Here is a 19514-nt window from a genome sequence, read left to right on the forward strand (position 1 = left end):
TAATTTCAAAGAGCTCAATTAGTTAGAAGAGGCTTCGCTGAGAAGTAAAATTACTGAAAAGAAAATTGGTTCTGCTTTACCTCAAACCAGGACAGAAAGAGTCTGTACAGGACTGTTAGATATTCATTCATTTTCAATAAAACTAACACTGTTTTTCATTTTGTGGGCTATGAAGCATTTGCTGGTAACCTGAAGAAAGCTGACCAGTCCCATACTGTTAATGCCTCCTTCTTCCCAACTTTCTAAACTACATACAGTAAGAGGAGGGGAAAAAACCCACCCAAATAAAAAATACTTTCACTTAATGTTCTTTTTTGAAAGCAAACAACAAAGTGATTTTATCAATGGGCTAGGAGACAGCTGCTATAGGAAAGAAGGTATTGTCCATAATGGTGACTGGGAGAAGGAACTCCTGTTCTCTCTTGAAATGTGAGCAGGACTTCTGAACTTTAGACACAGACACACACCTATCACGGATTTTTTTTTTCTCCTTAAAGTGTGCATTAAAGGCAGATAATCCACCACCTCTGTGCTAGAAAAAGCATGAATGAAATCATAAAAATTAAAAACCTTATGTTGAGCAGAAGATAAAATTAAAGGGATGAACAGAATAACAAATACTAAGTGCAAAGCAAGACAATGATACTTACTTTAGAACACTATCTATAATATGTAGGAAAGTATTTATAATTCATTAAATCAAACCTGAATTCAATGAGACACTATCAAAGAGGTGTAGTCTTACAGTAATGTAAAATGGTACATCTAAATAGTATTGTCCTTAAATGGAAAAAAATTGAAAGAAGAAAAGTGCTGTGCGTAATTCATGAACAGAATTCAGCATTGAATTGCATCTTATGTGACCTTATTAAATGTCCCCTAAAGAAAATGTGACACAATATAATTACACAAAATTACCTCACTTCTAGAAATGTTATCATTTGTTTCCATACTCCCTTTTTTATTTTCTGTACAGGTAGAAATTCTAATACAGTGACATTTTAGCAGCAACTAATGGAAACAACCACTTTTAATCAACTTTTGAGATAATATACTTCAGAACACAGAGTGTGCTCTACAAGCCTGACTCATTTCTTTCAAAAATATTTGTATTCCCTTAAATGTTATGTGTTATAAAGTCTGTGTAAAGGTGCTTGCAATTTCCAAGTAAAATCCAGGGGATACAGAGCTACATCTGGGGCTCCAGCTTCTATAGCAGTGGGGAAAACTGAACACACAGTTTCCATGTCAATATTTTTTTTTAATATTTATTTAGACCTCACAGTTGCCAAAAAAAAAAAAGTATGAAAAAGTGACTAGCAGATAGCTGATATGAGGAAATAACTCAGAGTTAAAGGCAGCCTTAAACAACAGCATTCACATGAATCTTGACTGTCTATGCTCCATTTAAGGGTTCTCTGTACGCAGATTCCAATATTACCCTTTGCCAGCTCCCGTGGAAAAAAGAGGGTACACAATGCTGACCTTCACTTCTATTGCAGAGGAGTACAAAGGATGTTTAAAGCCTGTTTCTAGTGCTTTTTGTTTTCATAAGACCTGAAATGAGGAATGTAGAAATCTTTGAAACTGTCATCAATGTTCTCAAGAATGCGAAGAAAAATATCATGGTTAACTTGCATGGCATGCCCATGAAAATATACTTTTCCCCATTTTTATTTATTTAGGTAAAATCAACACCCTTTTTCTTTCTTGATGAATGCTGTGATTGAAAAAAACCCAAAACAACAAGGCATTCTGAAACCAGAACACTTACTGCCCTCACCTATATCTTTACAAACACCATACAAGGTATAATTCTTTCTGGTGAACCCACACATTAGTTTATCCTGTCTATACTTTTCAAGCCACCTTACTTCAGAGCAAAATAGGGCTAAACCCCAAATCATAGATGAATGTAGACTCCATTAAATAGAGCTTTGTTGATGTATCTGAAGAAAAATTCCTCTTTCAGCATCTAGAGGCTGCAGAAAGTCCTCCATTTCTTTTAATGACCTATTCCCTCTGTCTGATTCAATACAGCCCACTGGCTATGGAAATGACAACACTCAGCAGGTGACAACAAAATGGTCAACAAACAGTGCTGAGATATGTCATTTTCTTCAAACACTTTCTCAGGAATTAAATGACACACTACGGTATGCTGTGTCCTGCTCAGATCAAATATTTCTTTATTAAATGAAACTGCACGCTTTTATATATCGTTGCCATATAAAATGCAGGTTTAAGTGTACTGTTTCAAGCTCCGACTGCAAAACAATTTGCTATTTCCCACCCCTCCTCCAGTCTCCTTTTAGCATATAACCCCTCGGGCAGCAACTGCTAGGATGCTGTGCCTTTGCCATAACTCCAGATTGAAAGCCCTGCCCTTATGGAGTCAATCTGATGCACTTACTGTGACTGGGACAAATTGGAGTATGCAAATTAGCACCTTTCTAGTCTCCTGAACCCAGGAAATCCTCTTGCTATGTGTTCCAGCTAATGGACCTGAGATGTCCCTTGTAACTATGCTGTCTGTGCAACTCCTTTAACCTTTTCAGATTCTGATCTAGCCTTTGTTCCCGGCCCTTTTTAGAAATGTGCAACGTTATTAGGCTAACCTCTGTTACAATTTAAACCAGTGTAAAACCAGAGCCACATCATAGCATTCAGTGGCATTTACACATTTAAAGTGTAAAAGAGCATCCAACAATGAATAGAGGCCCACAACATTAAAAATTCTGAGAGGTTTTTCTGCCTCCTTTCAGTTTCAGATACTTATCATTACTCTGAATCACCTACACTAGGTTAAAATGCGCAATTAGATTTCTAAAGTTCTAAATAAATTAACATCAGGTTTAAGAGTTTACTCTTTTATTACAAGAGGATGATCTTCTGAGAAGACTATCAGTCTACAAAGTACTCGAGGAGAGACTGGTGATCAAACCTGAACAGATTCCTATGTAGGTTACAGATTTAGCTGCAAAAAGATGAAATAGCATCTATCCTTAAATCATAAAGCCGAAACTGGTACTAGAGATGCCTTATCCCTGGAAAGGCACACTGCAAAGCAAGATACTAATCTTTTCTTACTAGAGTCCTATGACTCTTTTCACAACACATCAGTATTTACAGTGTTTTCCTGCCTTTAAACTGTCTTCGGGTGAGGTGTTTGAGCAGTTAATAACTGGACATTTCACGTCACACCAAATTAATGTTTCCAAGTAGATTGTGTGTCTATCTTTTTCTCAATACAACAGTCAGTTCCTGACATTCTGCTGCCTTGTCCAGTTTGGTTTTTTGAAGATCTTGTTCCTAATTTAATGTTGTTAAAATAATCCAGATTATTTTCTTTGGTCCTGTCCACTTAGAAAGTGTATTTATTTTACCAGGTTGTACTCCCTTCTGCGTATATACCACCATCTCTTACATCATAAATGTCTCAATTTTGTTCAGTTTATACCAAGGCATTACAGCATCCCATTTATTACTGTTATCTCACTGTTTCTGAATGACTAATTTGAACTTTATACAATTGTCAGCTTTTCTAGATAAAACATAGTTGCATACTGAATGTTTTTGATTTTGAATAGAGGTGTAGATTAAGTTAGGTATCTATTTTTCTCCCTTATCATGTTCAATTTCTGGACTGCACTTTGTTGAGAGCAATTGGTGTCCCCTTTGGTTTTGTACCTGAACGCTCTGGATGCCACTTCATCTCAGGAAGGAAACTGATAAAAATAGACTCTAAATGACAATGAGGAGTTTCAGGTTCAAAAATTAAGTATACAAAGTAGCCTACATGTGCGTCTTATAGGAATCATTCCCTCATAGAGGTTCATATGATCCCCAAACCTTTAGTTCTGACTTGTTAAGTACTCATTCTGTCTTACTACGTTATGCACAGCTCTTCACTGCCAAGAGAAAGTTTAGGATCACTTTCCTGCATGGTTTGATCTGCAACAACTATTTCCTCTTAATTCATCTCTTAACTTCCACTTTATTTTTGGCAACTGATGCATAACTTAACCTCTACTTCATCCCAAAAATCTTTACTTTCAGACAGCACAGATCTATGCTCTCCAACATATCCTAATTTTTTTTCAGCTTTTCCAGATTTTCCTCTTTTTGCCTGCCTTTGACACATGTTAACAGAGGTCAGTTGCTGGTCTACCGCCTTAACCCAATGCAGACTGCATGAAGCTGAACGGCCCTCTTTGTCCTCAGAAAGTGTACCACTGACATCATCATTAGCAACTGCCCTTCACAAATCTCCAAGCCAGTAGAAGTCTTTTCTGCTAACACCTTTTACAGCCTGGAAAAATCCTCCATCAGCACTACCATCTGCTGCTTCCTCACCTTTAGTCTCGTGTCACTATTTCTGTGTTGACTAGTGTTATACAGAGATAACCTCATTATGTAATACTCAGAGCAACTGAAAATAGCAAATGAGAAGATAAATCTTCTCCTTAATATTTTATAGCACTCCAACACTTTTCTGTCTATTTTCCCACTTTTTTCATTTTCTTGTCAGATGGGGCTCCCTGTAATAATTCAAATATTGGAAGAAATGAGATTTCCGCTCAGCTATAGCCTAGCCAACCACAGAACTACCTCTAAACATAATGTCAAGTTGTACTTGTTTTTCTACTGCTTATATCTAATTAAAACACTCCAAAGTTTGAGTGGGTCCAGAGGAGGGCCACGAAGACGATCAGAGGGCTGGAGCACCTCTCCTATGAAGACAGGCTGAGAGAGTTGGGGTTGTTCAGCCTAGAGAAGAAAAGGCTCCGGGGAGACCTTATAGTGGCCTTCCAGTACCTGAAGGGGGCCTATAAGAAAGCTGGGGAGGGGCTGTTTGCAAGGGGATGTAGCTATAGGACGAGGGGCAATGGTTTTAAACTAGAGCAGGGTAGGTTTAGACCGTACATTAGGAAGAAGTTCTTTACAATGAGGGTGGTGAGACACTGGAACAGGTTGCCCAGAGAGGTGGTGGAGGCCCCATCCCTAGAGACATTCAAGGTCAGGCTTGATGAGGCTCTGAGCAACCTGATCCAGTTAAAGATGTCCCTGCTCACTGCAGGGGGTTGGACTAGATGACCTTTAAAGGTCCCTTCCAACCCAATACATTCTGTGATTCTATGAAAGTTTTACAATACTCAAACATTTCTGGGGGAAGACAAATTTTAGAACTATGCATTTTCTTCTTCAATTATGATTATCCATACTGTTTGGCCCATTTTAATTCCTAACAGTGTGTTTACAGGGCAAAGTATCAGTACTTGTTTTCACTACAGGAGAAACTGTTAATTGTGTGCAACTCTTGCACCTTCGTCCACAATGGTTCATTACTGCATAAATGTAAATAACTTGCTCTGTTCACCAATCTCTACTTTGCCTTAACAAAAAAGAGCCACAGGTTTTGCATAACCTAAACTGGCTGCATGCTGAACACGCATATTTACAATGTATGGAAAACTTTACCCACATGTTCTCCAGCAAGATTTTTTTTAGAAAAAAAAAAATCTGTTGTATTTTAAAAAATCTAGTTACTATAGATATATAGCAACATCTTCCAAACATGAGTACATATTGTAGTAAAATTGTATAGAGAATTCTTTCCACTTTTTGTCTATACCAAGCTTTAGAGAATATCATTGTCCTATAAAAGGTGTCAACAGTGCTGCAAAAATAATAACAGAAACGGAGAACAAGACCCATTTGGACAACAGAGAAAAAACTCTGATATGAAAGTTTCCTTCAAATTTGGTATTTGTTTCTACACCTTCTGTATTTGATAACACTCACTTATAAACTGGATGATAAAACTGCATTAACTTGAGAAGAAAGTGGAAACATTTTCCCAATAACAACTTCCAATTTTTCTGGTTGAATACGGGAAAAAGTATTTTCTTTTGTTCCGTAACCATTAGCATTCAGTTGATCATTCATGTGACCATGACTATCACATGTATGATTCAATCTGTTATTTGCAATTACACAGCTCAGACAGTGGGATAGGATCAGCCTCTAGAACAAAATTATGGACACACCTTTCTTTTAGTTTAGGAGTGCAGGTGGATGGGGTAGTAGCTACCTACAAACAGAAGACTAACTGTTAGAGGGCTCACTTGGAGCGAAGAGATAGTTATTAATTTTCCTTTTTCCTGAGGAAACTTAAGCGTATCTGACATGCTCCTGAAAATAAGCCAGTGACCCAGATATAGCCCAATGTACTCTAAATGGTAGTGGCATCATCTGGTATGATTCACTAGAAACCAGCGATGTTGCATTCATTCCACACAATTAATAAGGGACCTACTCTGAAGAACAGTACTATAACTATGTTGACATACAGCATATATTTATACAGTTTCATGTTAGTCTTATTTTACAGTGCTGGATGCACCAATAAAAGAAAATAACTAAAAACCAAAAAAGAATACAAAACTATTAGAATGAGGGACATCTTTCAATTGTTCACAATGCTAGCAATTCATCAGGCTTCATGTCCATAGGGCATGGGTGGTTTGTTTGTTTATTGACTTTAAATACAGAAAAGCTGAAATAACATCAATGGGTCTAATAACCTGTGGCTTCTCTATAGGATGGGGGTAGAGACACAACTAAATTTCCATGAAGTTCCATCCACAAGCTGAGGCTGCCAGTGGAGTGAAAAGGATGTGAAGTATGTTTACAAAATATCAGATTGCCTTTCATTTACGGAGAGCCTGAGACCACTGCATGGAATAAAGCCAAATTGCAGCATCTTAAGCCATATGCAGCTTCCAAGTAGTTCAAATTCCACTCCCATTCTAGGATATTACATGATCAAGTCTGTGGTGCTACTTCTAGGCTGCTGGGAAGTAAAACAGGGGCTAACAGCCCTTGCGCATGCTGCAGATAACTTTGCAGGGTCATCTTGGACACAACTGCACATCCACTACAGGTATGCTCTCTGAATTGTGAACCATTCCATCCAAGCTAAGTGGTTTGTATCCCGTGGCTCTTGACTCAATGATGATGAATAATACAGCCTATAGGGTCAGAATGTTTGCACTGAGGATGTCTTTCCTTTTATTTTCCCCTCGTTGAATCTGATACTCTGATTACGAAGACCTGTTCATCACAAAATACTTTCTTAATGGGAGAAAAAGGTACAATATAAAGTAAAAGGGAAATGCAAGTCTCACAAAATTTCCAAGATAATGCTCAACAAGGATTAGGAAAAAGCTTCTAGGGAGGTAGGTGGGCCCCTTTACGGCACAGAAGGAGAAATCAGTGATTGTTATCCACTTGTAAATCACGGGTGCACAACAGATCTCACTATGGGACTGAATAGTTCATGAGATTGGGTGTTCGAGATTTTTTCCCTGTCTAGTTTCAGCAGTTCAGTTCTATCAAAAGTATCTAATGGGCAATAACTTCAGGGACATACCAGAAATTAAATGGGATCTTTCATCTATTTTGATTTTGGGTTTGGCTTGGGTTTTTTTTGACACTCATGGTAGACATCTCCACCACAATGGTTATTCATGACAGTGCTCACCATTGACCAAGTCTACCAAAAAAAAAAAAAAAAAACTGGGACAAAAGAGACATCTTCATTGCACTGACACTTCAGTATCTCTCTGATTTAAGGATTTCTTCACAAAAAAACAGGTAGAGGTAGAACAGTATAGACAATTTAAGACAACTGGTGTCTAAGTTATTGTGTAAGGTACCATAATGCTATATGAAAGTGAAGTTGATTAGGCACTGCTGAAGTAAAGAATGCAATTATGAAAGTTATCACTCTTGTATGCAGGAATATAACATGTGTAGCGCTCATTACAGTTCAGATACACAGTTTTACTATTGTTACTAGTATCATCTTTCTATCCTATTCTGACTTCAAAACTATTCAATTGTGTTTAATTCCAAATATTTATTCTTTAAGAAGGCATTGGTATTTTTAAAGGAATAAATATGTATTCTGTAAAATATTAAATTTTATTTGAAAATACTGTACATTTTACTTTTAATTGTTTTACAGTTCAAATTGTAAGGTGTGTTCTTTTTGTTCAAGAATTTTAAAAGCAACTAATTTAAATATGCAAAATTATCTTGAGTTGTTCATACGTGAACTTAAAAGCCATGCAACACAGGAAAATTAAGTAATTATGCCTCCAAGTTATTTACTGCAATTAAGCTCATTTATCATATGCAAATTAGTGCAAACTGGTCTCATTAGTTACTAAATTACTCAATATGAGCTGAACAATGTAGCACTCCAGTTTGTAATGAAAAATCCCTGTAGAGGCAAGCAGTATCAATTAAGCTAATTTGCATATGCAAATATATTCACTAACTTTCCCTTTTCTCTATATTTAGTTCTACATTTCCTGATCATTCCTGATTATATGAAGAATATGGGGTTACTGACCCTTTTCCACACCTTCTCAACAGCAATGAAGCTGCAAAAAAAATCCAGGGGGCCTGAAAAAAATAATAATCTTCTTGCTAATTTTTACAACCATTTTCAGCCAAATTTTTGAATAGCAGGTACCAGGAGTAATATTTTTTTACTGGATTTATTTAATAAACAAATATAAAAAATACATACAGAAATGTAAAACTGAAGATGTCTTTACTGAAGTCCATTCTCATTATAACACCCCTTTTCAGAAGAAGAATGTAGAAGATAACAAAGAACACAATTTGTCAAATCAAAAATCTTGTCAAAAATTAATTAACATATTGCCATTATCTATTTTTCTCCTCTATTGCAAACATTTCTACTGCCCATCATTCAGCTGATTTCACTTGGAAAACATTTGAAAGACTTTTTGCCCTGACTTGAAGATTCTGGTATAATAGTGTTTGGGCATTCACGTTTTGTGGTGTCTTTTTTCCCACAAGCACAGAGTCGATACTGTCTTTGGCTTCAAACCTACTGTGGGAATCTCTTCAGCATGATATACAGCAATCATCTGTGGCTTGGAAATTTTTTGACATGACTGACACTACTTGCTTGTAGAATCAAGACGTAAAATATCACAATGTGCACGTCCATTTCTGGTTTTACAACATCATTATAAATAAACTATACCCACTTTTTTTTTTAAACATACTGTATTATGCTTCTCATGTGTCTGTCAATAAATTTTGAAGTATCAAAATATTAGAAGGATTAGAGAGGCTCCTTAATTTCTGAGTTTACACTTAACCCAGTCTTCAAAATATTAATAGCAAAAGGGATTAAACAAACTAACTATTAATTCACCTTCCTCAGACAGCAGACTCTGAAATCAAACACAGGTATTCCCAAGGTGTAATCAAGGTTTTTTACTTCACTTGCAAACAATACTTATCACAATACTGCTTTGAAAATAATTTCTAGGAGCAGCAGACTAAATGAGAACTTGTTAGAACTGTATTCCACCACCGAATCTAATTGTTGTTTTAAAAATCATTTTGTTTCTGGAGATTATCTTTCTACCTATAAGACCACAAGGCAGTACGTTGAAGTTCGTTCAGATCTGTTAAAAGGGGTGCATTTGAATGCATGACCTAGACTTTCCTTCCAAGTGTTGATTACTCGGCTAAAATAAGACAAGATTTTAACATATCATGATAAACTTGCCACCATTATTAATTCATTTTGTCCTTTATCCATCATCAACAGTCTATTCTCTTTTAAATGTCAGAGTGGAACTTTCTATTATCAATTGAGAGATTAATGGAAGTACTTTGGTAAAGCACCACCCTCTCTGAAAAGGCCACACCTCAACAGATATTCAATATGATGCTCATGGTAATTTTGACTGAAAAATCAAGTGCTAGATAGTTTATTTTACAAGTACTTTGATAGAGCTATACCCTGAAAAGACCTTACCTTATCACATGTATGTATAAAAAATAAAAACCAGAACAGGAATCTAGCTTAAACAAGTAATAAAATCACTAATTGTTTAAATATGCAATAAGTGAAAAACTCAAATGTCAAGTAGTTTTCAAAGTGGCCATGATAGGTTTTTTCATTTTCATTCATAAAGGGTCATACCTAATACCTAAGGAGTGTATATAAATCAGTCTCAATGAGGTTTTATCTAGATGTTTGTTACAATTCATATAGTAAAAACCACATCTTTAAGGTACATAGTATGTGTTTACTTACTAAAAGCAACACACTGACAAATTACATAAACTGAAATATCACAAAAATGCTATTTCTTCATTTTTTCCTACACTTATGAGGCAGCATAACAGTGTTTCTGTCTAATATGCAAACACATACTGTAGATACTGGTGCAGATATCTTTGATACAGTAACTATAACACAAGTATTTGCTTACAGAATCAAAAACTTGACCTAGACCTCTGTCAAGGGTGTACAACTAAGTAAATCACTTCATTCATGATTTTTGTTCCAACGAGAAATTCATTCTAATAGTAAATCTCATACTTTCATGTTTTCCTAAAATTATCTTCGTTGCTATTCTGCATTAGTTACTTTATAAAGATGTGAAAAGTCTGACATGAACCATAGTGCTTTTGAATGCAACAGCTGAGTTAGTACAGAGAGATAGCTCTCAATCATTTCAAATTAAGTGGAATATTTCTCATGATAATATCCTAATTTACCTCTTTCGTACCTCTCAAAAGATAATACACCAAGCAGTATATTTGCATTGAGAAGCTGTGTACATTGCCAAATAAGAGCAGTTATTCAGTGCCACACTTAGAAAAGACTATGTGGTTTTTATTTCCATAGTGCTGAGTTTTTGCCTTGCTGACAAAACACATCACATTTTGTTCTTAACCGCTTCTGCTCCACGTTTGATTACTGCAACCTAAGAAAGGTTGTAGTAACCCTGACAAAACAAAGCATGCATAAGAATGTTTCCATCAGGTCATTGTTTTTCAGTTTAATCTTCCCAGAATATAACAACTTGTACAGTGTGACTAAATTCTTTGACGAATATCAGATTAGTTTTTATCATAGCTAAGGAGACCTAAGAGAAATGCTGCTGTTCATTTTTTTCTCTTTGCAGATTGTCGCAAATTTGTGATAGATAATTGTGACAACTGGGATATCAGGGAGCAAAGCAGCGCTCATAAACCAAAGTGGGAGGAAAAAACCCTCTAGATCTATACGTGACACATAAGGCAGATCAAATCATCAACACAAAATACTCTTTTGTGCACACATACACACAAATACATAAAGTCATTCTGCAAGCAAACACCTACTGCAAAGTTGTAAACAACATAATATTGTGATTCAGCTAAATAATACTTGCCCTCCCTCTCATTAACATTCTCCCAATCACAGGCTTTCTAAAAAGAAGGAAATATGATCTTAAAAAAAAAATCTATCTCATTAGTGTAAGTGCTGACAACAATACTGTTCAAATTATTGGCAGAAATATGACTAGCTAGTTATTTTGCTTTTTCTTGGAAAAGCCACTTATTTACCTGTAAAATATGACTTCCCAAATGTGATTCAAATACTTCAATGGCAAGGGCACTGGGACTTCTCCTGCGCTGGGCACCTATAACTGAATAAAAAACAGTTATGTTGCAAGGTCTGCACATTCATTTTTAAGGCACCCCTGATCATACCATTTCACATTAACTATTCAAATATGTTTCACATTTTATGCACCAGTGTTAATTTCAAATTTGCCTTGCTTATAGTAAATAAAATTGGTATGTAATTTTCAGTGATTCAAATTTGAAGGAAAAAAGACTCTTTTTTTCAAAAAATTATATTTCAATGTCCAAGAAGTCTGGAAATGAATCATTTATTCAAATATATCCCAAGTCCCTGTAGAAGGTTATTTTGTACATGGTGATGACAGCATGCAGTATTTACTGAAAAATACTATTGAAAAAGGTGTTACACATAATGTAAATGTTTTTGAAATGTGGGGATAAGAACTACATATTACTCAGGAATTAGAAAGATATGAGAGATTTATCTGAACATGTTATTTATCTTATTTGAAGATGAAATGAACAACATTAAAAAGTCAACATTTGTAAACACATCTGAGATATCAAAGTTAGTGCTAAGCTTAGGGAAGTATTGTAGTATCCCAGATATCCATGTTAGTTGCTGGAATAGGTACTTGAAACTTCAGCTTCCACATTTAAATGATATAGTTTAAAGGTACAAAGTAATAGGCAGTTATGTTTCAAAGGCAGCAGTGACTACAAAAAAGGTGGAGAAATCGTAATACTGATATTTTGTTAAACTCTCTATGCCAGGAGCACAAAGCCAGCAATCAACTCTGAGTATAACCAAGAACAGGCAGCTGCTGCAAACTGAGGTTTCTTCGTAGGTCTAGGCTGTCTTTGGCACATGACCAGAGAAAGCTAGAGCACTGAGAAGAGGGTGAAGGGCTGCAGGAACTTTCCCTTCCTTTCCTGTCTTAGTGCCAAAGCCAGGCATGACCATAGCAGAGAGAAGAGGTGAAGTTCATTCTGCACCCTTTTAAAGTGTATACAAAAGCATTTACATCCAAAGATCCTGATGGTCTAATGCCTCTGGAACCATCACAGCACTAGTGCATCTTTACATATTGCTCTCTTTACAACACACGATAAGAAAAAAGAAATACCAAGGATCCACTAAAACAAGCAAAATGGATGACTGCCATTACTGAACAGGCTAATTTAACATGAATGAAAACAAAATATAGAGCAACAATTTCTTAGTCTTCTATGATACTGGCTGCCAAACATGATATCAGTAAGAAAAGATAAATGCCAATTAATGATAGTCATATTGACCTAAAAATGTAATATCATTCCTTATTGATGCTTCATATAATTTCCCTGCAGGAAATTCTAAGTTATTTATACTGGGGAAACAGGTGGCTTCATTGCTGATAGATTCAGACAATAGCTCGTAATTACAAATGGTGACTGCTGTAGAGCCAGTATTTTCTAAGTCCTCTTTTCTCTGATGGTATTCAAGGACACGGATGCTAACAACTTAAGAGAAAAGTCTTCTTCAAGACTTCAGCGTTACAGTGCAACTAAAGTTGGTAACAGACCAACTGCTGTACTTGTTTTTTTTTTTAACTTCAGTTAGTATAGTGACTGACCAGACATGTCAGTATAATATTATTCTTCTACAGATTTTAGATAGTCAGTCTTATATTTTTCTATATCAGCTTTGCGATTCTAAATAATTTTGTTTCTCTTCGCACTGTCTCATCTTTTTTATAGCTGTAGTGATGCCTACTATAAACAGCAACGCTTATTTCACGAAAAAAATAAAAGCGCATTAAATTTTCTAGCAACTTTGACTCCTTTAACTTTCTTCTTTGGAGAAAGACTTAAAGATGATCCTACTTTTTTCCTTACTCTGCCTCCAGATAAGTTATCAAATGCTTGCTTCAACTGGAGCTGCACCTACGTTTCTGAGAGAAACTTTAGCTTTAGCTGTGGGACTAAACAAAATATATAGCACTTTAAAGATTATCAGTATTCCCATTATGATTGCTATCAGTTAGCACTGTGCTTTGTATGGACATTTCATTTATAATCTACCAGAAATGAAAAGGAAATTCAGTTTTGACCTGCTAGGCATGGCTTCATAGCAGTCTCCATAAGAGCACTGCAGAAAGCAAAAGACCCCAGAAAACCACAAAACCTCCCTGAAATCCCTTAGGTCCTTTCATTCTTCCATCTAGGGGTGGGGTTATATTTTCCCCACATTATCTGAACACATCACTATTTGGAATTTACCTTACAATTAATGTTCTGTTTCCTGCCCATATCCTTCCTTTACAATCCCCTAGTATAAAGTATATCTATTGCATATTGAATCTAGTTCTATGATGTTAATTGTTAACAGTAGGGTTTTTTGCATGTGAGTATCATAACTTGAATAAAGTGCATGAAGACAGTGCAACACTTTTTATTTACAGGTAGGTCATCAGTTCTTCATACTTGGGACACTCAAAGTTCTACAGCTCAAATGAAAACACTTCAAGGTCAGTGAGTTAACTAGAAAACATGAGGGCCAGAGCTTAGCTTTAAAATTTGTCAATTAAATCCTCTATCAATGCCTGCATCCTAGTGGCTGGTATACACGTAGACAAATAACTTGTAGTACTTTCATGCCATTCAGTTCATTGACATTTTTATAGCAGTAAAACTCTTGGATTTATGTGTCTTGCACTTACTCAGGTGATGTGGGGCTGTAATGACAGTTCCTAATTTTACAACCAGCATAAATATATTACACAGAAAACCATTATCCTTCTGGTAGCCTTAATGTGACTCCTATTTGGTAACTGAATAGATGTTAAACATGCACTTTCTGTATTTCATCCATTTCCCTAACTATCGTTCTTCACATTTTGAGGAATGAGACAAGAATATTGAGATAAATATAGAATAAGGGAAACAAATTTATTTGATCTTTTGACTTTATTGCCCCATTATTTTACTTAAGCTTTCAAGATTTCTTGATACCTATCTGCATCAGAAGAAATACACTATTTTGGGTACACAAACGCGTATCACATTGATACCTTTCAAAACCATGGCAATCTCACAGTCCAATCACAGCACAAAGCCTCTTATTTGTACTGAACGGATTGCTGGCATGACAATAGATGAAAGGAAGACATAGACTAAAACGGTTGGATTAAAAAGCAGGCCACGTTGTTATTTTATTCTAAAATTTCAAAAAATAAACTATAAATACTGAACTGGTTTCCATCACACAAGCCACAGCCAGCCATCTCTAAATCTCTTATCCTGTGGATGGAACCATCAGCAGCCATAGCTCAGCTGCTCACAGAAATCTTGGAAAGCAAGGGATTTAGGATTTATACCACAACATCTATAAATCAAAGTAGCTCAACAACCTTCACAGACCTAAGGATGTGGATGCACGTCTTTTTTAAAAATGTGGATTCCATTTTAAATGCAGACTCTTTACAGAAACAAAATACTGCATGCAGGAAATAAATTTCTTCTTTTGAGTAACAGGAAATAGGGGAAATTAGGATGTGGAGAAGGGTGAAGCATGTGTACCAAACTGCAACAGGAGTCACAAAGGAAACGAGTTCCAAATGCAGGTTGAATTCTTCTTCCAAGCTTCTATTGTTTCAGTGGTGTGAACAAACATCTCTAAATAGGCTTTTTCACATGTGGTCATATTTTGTACTGTCTACATTTAATTGATAAAGTTTAAGGTTTGAATGCACAATTGTTGAGGTTAATCAAAAAGTTGACTGAACCAATATTTGTATTAAATATTGACTGTTAATAGTGACAAGATAATAGAAAGACTGTTTTCACACATGCACTTTGTAGTGCTGGAGCAGAGGAATCTGTCTACTAAAATCTTTTACTTTTCATGGCATTGGACCATGACTTTCACTATCCAGACTGACAAGTCTATTCCTGGCATAGGATTATTCCGTAACAAGCTATTAACAAGGAAAAAATTCTAACTGTTGACTAATTCCTCTTTAAATTTCCTCCCTCAATGGCTAATCTGGCTATGCATGAGGTGAAGGAAGAACCACATCCCTTTCAGTGTGTCTTGGGGGCAGTCTAAGCATGCTTAATGCAGTCTGAAGAGCATTCACAATTGTGCTAGGAAGAGTGGGAAAGGATGGAAAAGAAAAACGTAGACTACCAGCAAAGATTTCCATGCATCCTGAAGAGAGAGGATTTCCCCTTAAACTCACTTCTAAGCTATTGGAGCACAGGATGACCAAAGACTGATGTTCACTGTGACTAGTTCTAGTAGTGAAGACAGAGCTCTAATTAAGCAGAAGCAGTATTCCTTGATCACTAGGAGTGAAAGCACACATCACCAGCACAATAATTGGCTCCCCCTAAAATACTGTTGTGAGCCTTTGCATGCCACCTTTCAACATAAATTAGTTTTGTGGAAAGTTTGGTAAAATTCAGACCAAGAGTTTTTAAATTCTGTTGCTTTGATAATAGTTTTTAAACTAGTTTTAAAAACTATCTTGAACTTCTTAATTCCCCTGAACTATTATTTAGTTATAAAGGGTCAAATAGCCTCAAGATCCTTATTTTTTATTTAATGTTTGTTGACTTTTCTGAGCAGCACTTTTCTGTATGTTTGGAAGCAGAGGTCCAAGGTGTACGGCCATCCCACTACATTCTTTTAGGTGATCTGCTGCCTGAAGAATTAAAAAAAAAACAGAGCCCACATTTTTGATCTTGAAGAGCTCGAATTATGACTGCCAATAAAGTCAGACTTTAATTAGGAAAGCCTGAACAGATCTACATAAATATGAACATTTATAAACACTCCACCAAAAAGAACATTATCCGTTTTATTCACAAAATATGTAACCATATCAGGCTGATTGCATAGAAGCTTCGCATAGGGTTGGCTAATATTTCTCCCTGTAGATATCAACAAAATACATGATGATCATTTCAGATGAGAGCATAAGAAGTTGAGTTGTCTGAATTGTCTCAGATGACTGTATGTGCAAAGCAGATCACAGCATGAGTGTGGCTATAATCTTTTAAGTATTCTTTTCCAGAGTTTAACATTTTTCGTTTCAAAGTAGAAAAAAAGGTCTATAGAAATTACAATACAATTTCTAATACATTTGCCTTGGTCTAAAGTAGATTCTACATGAAAATGCATCTTTTGTTATTTCTAGGAACAACCCCAAATGCTCATGAAAGAACAATGCAGGTGAATATGACAATGAGAGTGGTTTTATAGGAAGAGGTGAGATGTCATCTTAAAATCTTGGGGCTTTCCTATGAGACATAAAAAGCAATTTTGAAATGTTTAAAAGCTGGGATTTAGAAAAGACAGGGACACTAACTGAAGGGCTAAACTGAACAACAGAAGATGCAATGTCAGGGAAGGGCAAAGCGTAACCAACATTAGGCTCTGAAAGAAAGGCCAGTATTTACGTATGCTAAGATCCACAGCTTTTTTTTTTTCTTAATTAATTCTATTACTTCATATTCAGTATCTTGTGATGGATATGTTTTTTTTCATTGATTGTTCTTTGCTATCCCATTTATGAATGATTCTAAGTTTTGAAAGAAATCTCCAGCAAGAGTGAACTCCTCTGCCTAACCCATACGTTGAGGACAGAAGGCATAGATGGTATGTATTCAGATCCTGATCTAAAGGGAGATGAATAACAGGCAACCAGCATGAAGTAAGCAGAGATGTTGCCCTCTGATTTGGAAAGGGTATCCAAAGAAATTAAATGATGTCACCAGTCTACCTCACCTTAAGCCATCATATGATCCAAAATTTAGGTCTCTCATCCACCTTCACAGATGGGAAGAAGAAATAAATCTTAGATGGAGTTGCAACATATGTGGAAAGGTATTTTATCTTGGTTTAGTAAAGCTATGGGAATCATTAATGCTGTGCCATTACCAACTAAGTATCACAGCAATAAAGTATCAGAACAAATTTGTCACAAAGGACTACATGTAAGATGCATAATGCAATATATGATAATCAACTTACAAAGCTAACAATGGCATTTCAAATCTATTTTTTGGGTACACGAATGCCTATTATTCTGGATGTCCATCTTCCGGTCACTGGTACAGAGCATGTATTCATTACTGGGGAATCCATCATTGAGAAAGTAAATCAAAACTTTCCGTGGAATAACTAAGTAGTTATCAAGAATGTACTGGTTAATTAAAGAAAATGTTATGTAACACAATTACAGATGTGTTTTATTATTTCCAGTAGTTCATCTATGATGCTTTATCAAAAGCTCCAGGAATTAAAAGAATTTTTAGTAAAATTTGCTTTTTGAGTTCAAGTTGCTTAATACTTTTAAACTTTTTTTAATAGCTTTTTTGGTTTCAATAATTTAAAACTGATCAAATTAAAATGTTGTCAAAAAAGCAGAAAGTACTATATCATTTGTTAATTGGACTGGAATCAATGGATTTGAAGACACGTAATGTGTCCTCCCATTAAAAAAGATCCAAAGTGAATGGAAAAAAGAAACTAGATAAGCGTCTGTCTTAGTATAAGTTTTCATCTATTTTATGAGCCTGTTCCTTTTCCTTTCCCAATTATTTTCATCTGGTTTATAGGTCTGCAGCTTCCCACAGGATTTGTTCTTTGGGGGATGGGGGTAGGGTGAGTGGGAGGAGGAGACAAGATTTCTTAGGTCCTAAATGTCTCTTTTTTTTTTTTCTGAACTTCTTAAAATTAAACCCCTAAAGAATGAAAGTTAAACACACCTTAAAAATAAGCATATTCGAGATTTTTATGTTCTCTACTTGATAACTCAACTAGCACTGTTTCTTAATTGGCACTTACTTGTACATTTTAAGAGTTTATTTCAGAGATTTTTCTTTTCACTGTGAAGGATGAAGTCTTTGCTGTGCGAGAATTTCCAGTCATCTAAGCAAAGAGAGTTCTCCATCTGTGGCTGGGGGCGGGAGCACTGGCCTTTCTCCCACACTGTAGTAGTTACTATAGGAACTATTGTGCCTCCTTCAAAAGGGCTACAGACAGGGTGATTAAAATTCTTCATGGGAGAACCCCCACTCTTCTCCTTGACAATGAAATTCTTCAGGGAGAGGGCTAAGCCTCCAGTTCAAGAATGGCAGCACCTGAGGGAGTGATGTGGCAGAGAGAATCACCACTGCTTTAAATTGAAGCACAGGGAAAAAAATACAAGGGCCTGCACTCCTGCATTGATTTTCTTCCCCTCCCATGAAATACAGGAACATTGGCCAAAACTCCTGAGAAACAGGAGAAGGAATAACTTCATGCAGCCTCCACCATGTGGAGGACAATGCAGAAAGTAAAGAACAAGTAATTTCCATTAAAATCAATAGCAGGAGAAGCAAAAGAGCTACACCACCCATAAAACAATTAAGGGTAAATATTAACATTCACTCTGACAACTAGCTTCTGTGTAAGACAGCAAAATGCACTTTGACATGGGAGGGAGGAACCATTGTCTCTGATACAACTGAATTAGAGCTACCTCCCAGATCAAACTCACTTTGTACTGGTTGTTTTACAAATATTTACAACATTGCCTTTTGCTCCCAAAAATCTAGGAGAAGGAAGAATTTACACAGAATGTAAGAATAACAATTGTGATCCTAATAAAGACTGTTCACTTATATTGCACTCTCAGAAACAGATATAATAAGACAACGATAACTCCACCTATTCTTCAGCCATACGTCAATATTATTAGACAGCAGCAGTCTTAAAGAAGAGAGAAAAATGGCTTTACGTTTCAGTCCAGGTCGGATGAGTCACAAATAAGGGGCAATGTGAAAAGAAGCACAAAAATGTTTTGAAAACTGTCAAAAAATTATATAGGGACAGCTGAGAAAGTGATGGTGGAGAAGGCTGCAATTAAAACATGCTTTAGATATTACCATAGCTTTAATGAAATTGGGTTCAATAATTAAAATGAGATAGGGGCTTCCCAGGAAATCAAATTGCTGTAAAGAGATGGGGAAAAAAGTCTGTAGAAGTATGGAAGAGAAAGAGGCAA

At 36.0% G+C, this 19514-nt stretch overlaps 1 protein-coding gene across 3 annotated transcripts in view; it reads right to left on the bottom strand.

The window, feature by feature from the left end:
* The window catches only part of NPAS3 (neuronal PAS domain protein 3), a 620607-nt gene that overhangs the window by 302463 nt on the left and 298630 nt on the right, over window positions 1–19514 (bottom strand). For all 3 annotated transcript variants that reach the window (XM_054200333.1, XM_054200331.1, XM_054200332.1), the window contains one exon: window positions 11458–11540. In XM_054200333.1, the coding sequence (XP_054056308.1) occupies window positions 11458–11540 (83 nt within the window). The remainder of the gene's footprint in view (window positions 1–11457; window positions 11541–19514) is intronic.

This window comes from Rissa tridactyla, chromosome 4 (genome assembly GCF_028500815.1).
Source record: "Rissa tridactyla isolate bRisTri1 chromosome 4, bRisTri1.patW.cur.20221130, whole genome shotgun sequence".
Classification (NCBI taxonomy): Eukaryota; Metazoa; Chordata; class Aves; order Charadriiformes; family Laridae; genus Rissa; species Rissa tridactyla.